General features: G+C 41.4%; 1 protein-coding gene across 1 annotated transcript in view; it reads left to right on the forward strand.

Moving 5' to 3' along the window:
- Positions 1-815: 815 nt before the first annotated feature.
- Positions 816-5,540, forward strand: part of LOC112977376 (thyroid peroxidase-like) — a gene marked incomplete at its 3' end in the record, with an annotated part of 10,501 nt that continues 5,776 nt past the window's right edge. Inside the window, exons 1-3 of the mRNA XM_026089677.1 lie at positions 816-865; positions 1,224-1,393; positions 3,787-3,919. Coding sequence (XP_025945462.1) covers positions 816-865; positions 1,224-1,393; positions 3,787-3,919 — 353 coding nt within the window. The remainder of the gene's footprint in view (positions 866-1,223; positions 1,394-3,786; positions 3,920-5,540) is intronic.

Genomic DNA, 5,540 nt, shown 5'->3' on the forward strand with positions numbered 1-5,540 from the left:
ATGATTGGTTTACAGTCTCTGTTCACGTGCCTAAAGCGAATACACGATCGGTGCAAAGCTGCTGTTCACGTGGAGGGGCTTATCAGCCCCCTCCTTTACTTRTTTACCACTACTTATCTTCCCCTTCTGTAATGGTCTAGGAATGCTCAAGGACAATTCACATAGCCGCAGGGATCCTCACAGATTATTGTTGTGAAGCACTGCAAGGGCCCCAACACATGTACATGTACAGAAGGCTTAGGAGGCAGGACATGGTGAAATGAGAATGATATAGTGCATATTTCCTCAGCATAATCACTAATAAGTTGGTGCTATGCTACATAGTGAATCACAGAATGGTTGAAGTTAGAGGGACCTCTGGAGATCATCTAGTCCAACATCCCTGCTCAGAGCAGTGTCAGCTCAGTGTCAGTGTCAGCAGGTTGCCCAGCATCGTGTCTAGTCAGATTTTAACTCTTTCCAAGGATAGAGACTCCACAACCTCTTTGGGCAACCTGTTCCAGCGCTTGATCACCCTCACAGTAAAAAGGTTTTTTCTTATGTTTAAGTGGAAAAGAAGTTATCTCAGCAAACCTTAGTTGTTTAAGAAGTTTCCATTTTAAAGGCAAGGCCATGTAACTTAAGGCTGATGAAGTCCTACTAAACTGGGTGCTGAAGGTCCATATACAGGTAGCCAGTTGGTCAGGTACTTGGGCAGTCTTCAAGAAGAAGCCATTTCTACCTAACTTCAGAGTCACATCTCCGTTCATTGGCTGCAGATGGCATCCAGATGACTGCAGACCAGCTGTTTGACCATTAGGTGGCTAAGGCAAGAGATGAATCCATCTTTAATAACAGAAGTCATCCTTGATATTGAAGATATCAAGTAAAAGCAAAATCTACTCATTTAGATGTTGCCATAGTGGAATTCCTATATTGTGACAATACTGCACAAGATCTTTCCAGTCAGTTTGTGCTGCAGGCTCTGTCCACTAACAGTTTCTGTCTCTTCCCATTTGCTCTTCACAAGTTTACTCCTGTTGTGCATATTCAGCAGAAGGGCACTCTTCCTTTATTTCCAGAATTTTCCACCTGCCTGCAAAACAAGATCACTATGTAGTCTTTCTTTTTGGTTTCCCAGCATGTCCTCTAATCAAAATTTATCTTAAACTCTGAATATACCCAACATAGACAAATACAGCAATCAATATGTTTAAAAAATCTGTATTTTGTCTCAACTATAGAAATATCCAAGGAAGGGGAATAGCAACTCCTACTTCGCTGCTGGCTTTCTCAAAATCTCCAGAACAAGAGAGTCAAGATATTTCCCAAGCAGCTGAACGAATGGAAATGTCAATTCAAGTGCTGAAACAAAAAGTTTGCCAGAAGCGCAAACGTTCTTTTCATCCAATGGGTAAATATAGTACACTGACATTGGCAAAACCCCTTGTTGTTTGTTTGAATGTTGCCTTCTAGATTAAAGCTGGGTTAGCTTCATTTTTATTTTATTTTACCTTAGGCAGGAGTAGGTTTCATGTCCACGCCCTGGGGCCAGAACGCCTCTGTTTTGTTCTTTAAAGCACCGCAGATAGTCACTTTGTAACATGTTACTTCCCCGGAATGCAGATTTGCAGAGTTGCTGAGCAGAGCAGCACTGAGCTGCCGACATCCTCTGAACTCATCAACATATATTCGTATTGTCTATAAATCAGCTTGCATATCCGCCGTGCTGCAAACTTCTCGTTTACAGTGAAGTATCTCTCTCCCCCAGCACTTTGGTTTTAGTGCTTGTGGGGCCTAGAGTCTGCAGATAAAATAGTACAATATCTATCATTTACTTTGTGGCACTGGCATTTTGAAATACATTTCCTCTGGACATAGATGGCCTTATGAATACCTATCTTTTAAGAAAATAAAGTTCTTAATTCCAAAACTAATTTTCATAGTGTATTACTGTTATACATTATTTCCCCTTTATTTCTGTTTTAATTTTTTTTTTTATGTTGGAGGGAGAGAGAGATACTTTAGAAAGTTCAGTGATGTATCATTGTCTAAGTAAAATTGCTGTTACTGTTATTGCAAGATGAGTTTAACAAGTGTCTGTGGTGTTTCGAAGGCTCAAAAATTCAGAAAGACATTGATTTTTTTCGTAATTTAATTCCATCGCTAAGAGCAACATGAACCAGAGAGTTATAATTTGTATTCTCTTCTTAGTATTAAAACATGACAACTTTTTTCAAGAGATGGAATTTTTAGACTGCTGTAGAAAAACATAAGAGTCTACAATTATCTACTTTTCTTTTCCCTTGAGGAAACTTTTGGCATGCTAAGCTAATGAGACATCTATATAACTATATTTATATATGTACACACAGTTTTATACACACACACACACACACACACACACACAGAGAGAGAGAGAGATACAATGATTTTATGCTAGTGCAGTTTCAAAAGAACTTGAAGAACTCCTAAATCACAGAACAAAGGCATGAAATTCTTGTTAATTAACAAAACCAAAAAAATTTTCATGGAAGATGAATGGACACTGTACATGCCATGACAAGGAGTAGCTTTACCTGAAGTAAAGAACCACTAAACTGATTTTATAGAAAACACGTGAGTCAACACTTACATGATAGATAATTTGAGAACAGGGCTCTGATCATGACTTTGAACCTGAACTAACATGGAAATGCAGTTGCATCCACAAAATTAGCCTAGGTACCCAGTACATAAACAAGAGCCAGCCCAACAGCTCATCCTCCTCCTTTCTCACGCCTACATGCACAGGGTCTATTTGTTCAGCAGAATGCTTCTGGAGCTGATTCAACTCTTGAACTTATTTTTTTCTCCTGGCTTACTTTTTTTGGCTTGATTAATGAACCAAATTATCTTAGTTCAGAGTCCTACCAATGGGTAGGACTGATAAGTGGTAGGACTGGGTGACCTGCAGTAGGCAGTGAGGAGATGGGGGCAAGAGTTAGGTGCTGACTCTACCTTTCTGTTTTAGCACATCATGGTTACAGTCAGTCTGAGTGAGTTCAGTACACTCAGTTCGCTGACTTCAGAAAGAATATTGCTTTCTTTTCATGTGYCCCTCTATTTCCAACCTGCCAGACACATGTTTACCTACGTGTGTGTGTGTGTGAGAGGGTGCCAGAACTCCAGAGCTCATAGAATAATGTGAATTTGTCCCTCACCTGAAGAATGCTCACTGGAAGAGCTGTCTGCAATCATATTACAAAGACATGAATAACACACTGGTTATTGGTGTACAACTCTGTTCTTCCCTATCCTGCAAATTCCAGTTAATAATTCTATGCCTCTTCCACACCACATTTTATTATACAGTCCACTATCCCTTCTTGCACCTCCTGCATCTTTCCAGTGCCACGTTTTCCCCTCTTGTGTTCCTGAGTAGCATTTGTCACACTTTTCTTGTAAGCACAGTCCAGGCAAGTGGCACGACCAGGATGCAGGGAGAGAAGGAAGCAGAGAGGAATCGCATAACAGTAAAAAGGGAGCAGATTGACCTCTGGTCCCAAACACGTCTTCTTCCTTCTCATTCTCTACTCATGAGATAATAATATCAGTTCTTCCCTTTCAGTCTGCATCTCTTCTAGGTCCCTAAGCCTACCGCCTGCAGCACTTCTCACTAAGTGCTTTTTTCTAGAAACCAGAGGGGGCTTGCTCTAGCTGCAGCTGACAATACTGTCTTTTCTACTGTAACAGCTGTAACAATACCTGTAACAATAACATCTATAACAAGAGCAAGTTGCTTGTTTTGTTTTGTTTTTCTTTCAGATCTTTTATCAGCTGATCTGCTCACCACAATTGCTAACATTTCTGGATGTCTGCCTTATATGTTGCCACCAAAATGTTCAAATAATTGCTTAGCTAATAAATATAGACTCATCACTGGTGCCTGCAATAACAGGTATGTAAAATAAGAATTGTGTCCAGGAAAATCCTCCCCCCCCTTTATTTTTTTTTTAACTTAAAAATTATGTTTCCTTTTTTCTGGAAAACATGGGTGTGTGACCACAGTCAGCTAACTTAGACACCTCATTTATGCTTACATTGTATATGCCCATTAAAGCAATAATCCAAAATAGATGGCTTATGTTCCTTCTGTACTTAGTGATGAGAGATGTTGATGCTACTGAAAGCTTCCAGGGAAGGAGTATCTCCATCTAAATTTCGGTACCCTAATTCTGGTGGATAGAATCTTCCTTTGAAGGCCTATAAGATTTCTAAGATTATGTAATTTAAATTTAGAGAGGACTGATTCAGTAGATGCTTTTTTCTATATAATTTAGACAGACTGAATTCTAACCCAATGTTCATTCTTCATTAAATTGGGTAAAATAATATTGAATGGGGAAGTATAATTTCTTCATGAGGAGAAATAAGAAAATCAAGCACATTCTCAGTTGCAAATTTTCTCACAGCCTTGTCATTTAGCAAGCATACATCTAAAAATTCTGGGTCCTTTTTTTATATATAGCAAAATTATGCTAAAATGTCTGTATATTATAGCCTTATCTCACTGGAGCCAAAACACATCTGAACAATTTGAATAAACACAACTAGATCTGTATAAGCTTCAAACCCTGAGCAGAGTGTAGAAATACTCACCTGTCTCAGTTGACCTACAAATGAAAAGTGAAATCAGTAGGACTTGTCAATTTTAGAGTAGCTGAGCAAGGGTTTGTTTCTTTATCACAGAATCACAGAATGGTTGAGGTTGGAAGGGACCTCTGCAGATCATCTAGTCCAAACCCCCTGCTCAAGCAGGGTCACCTAGAGAATGTTGCACAGGATCGCATCCAGGTGGGTTTTGAGTATCTCCAGAGAAGGAGACTCCACAACCTCTCTGGGCAACCTGTGCCAGTGCTCTGTCGCACTCACAGTGAAAAAGTTTTTCCTCATGTTCAGATGGAAGCGTCTGTGTTTCAGTTTGTGCCCGTTGCCTCGCGTCCTGTCGCTGGGCACCACTGAAAAGAGTCTGGCCCCATCCTCTTGACATCCTCCCTTCAGATATTTGCATAAGATCCCCTCTTAGTCTTCTCTTCTCCAGGCTAAACAGGCCCAGCTCTCTAAGTCTTTCCTCATAAGAGAGATGCTCCAGTCCCCTAATCATCTTTGTAGCCCTTTGCTGGACTCTCTCCAGTAGTGCCACATCCCTCTTGTACTGGGGAGCCCAGAATTGGACACAGCACTCCAGGCATGGTCTCACCAGGACTGAGTAGAGGGGCAGGATCACCTCCCTCCACGCTGGCAACACTCTTCCTGATGCACCCCAGGAGACCATTGGCCTTCTTGGCCGCAAGGGCACATTGCTGCCTCATGCTTAACYTGGTGTCCAGCAGCACTCCCAGGTCCTCCTCAGCAGAGCTGCTTTCCAGCAGGTCAACCCCCAACCTGTATTGGTGCATGGGGTTATTCCTCCCTAGGTGCAGGACCCTGCACTTGCCTTTGTTGAACTTCAGGAGGTTCCTCTCCGCCCACCTCTCCAGCCTGGCCAGGTCTCTCTGAATGGCAGCACAGCCCTCTGG

Source organism: Apteryx rowi, unplaced genomic scaffold (genome assembly GCF_003343035.1).
Source record: "Apteryx rowi isolate R43461 unplaced genomic scaffold, aptRow1 scaffold_828, whole genome shotgun sequence".
NCBI classification, from domain to species: Eukaryota; Metazoa; Chordata; class Aves; order Apterygiformes; family Apterygidae; genus Apteryx; species Apteryx rowi.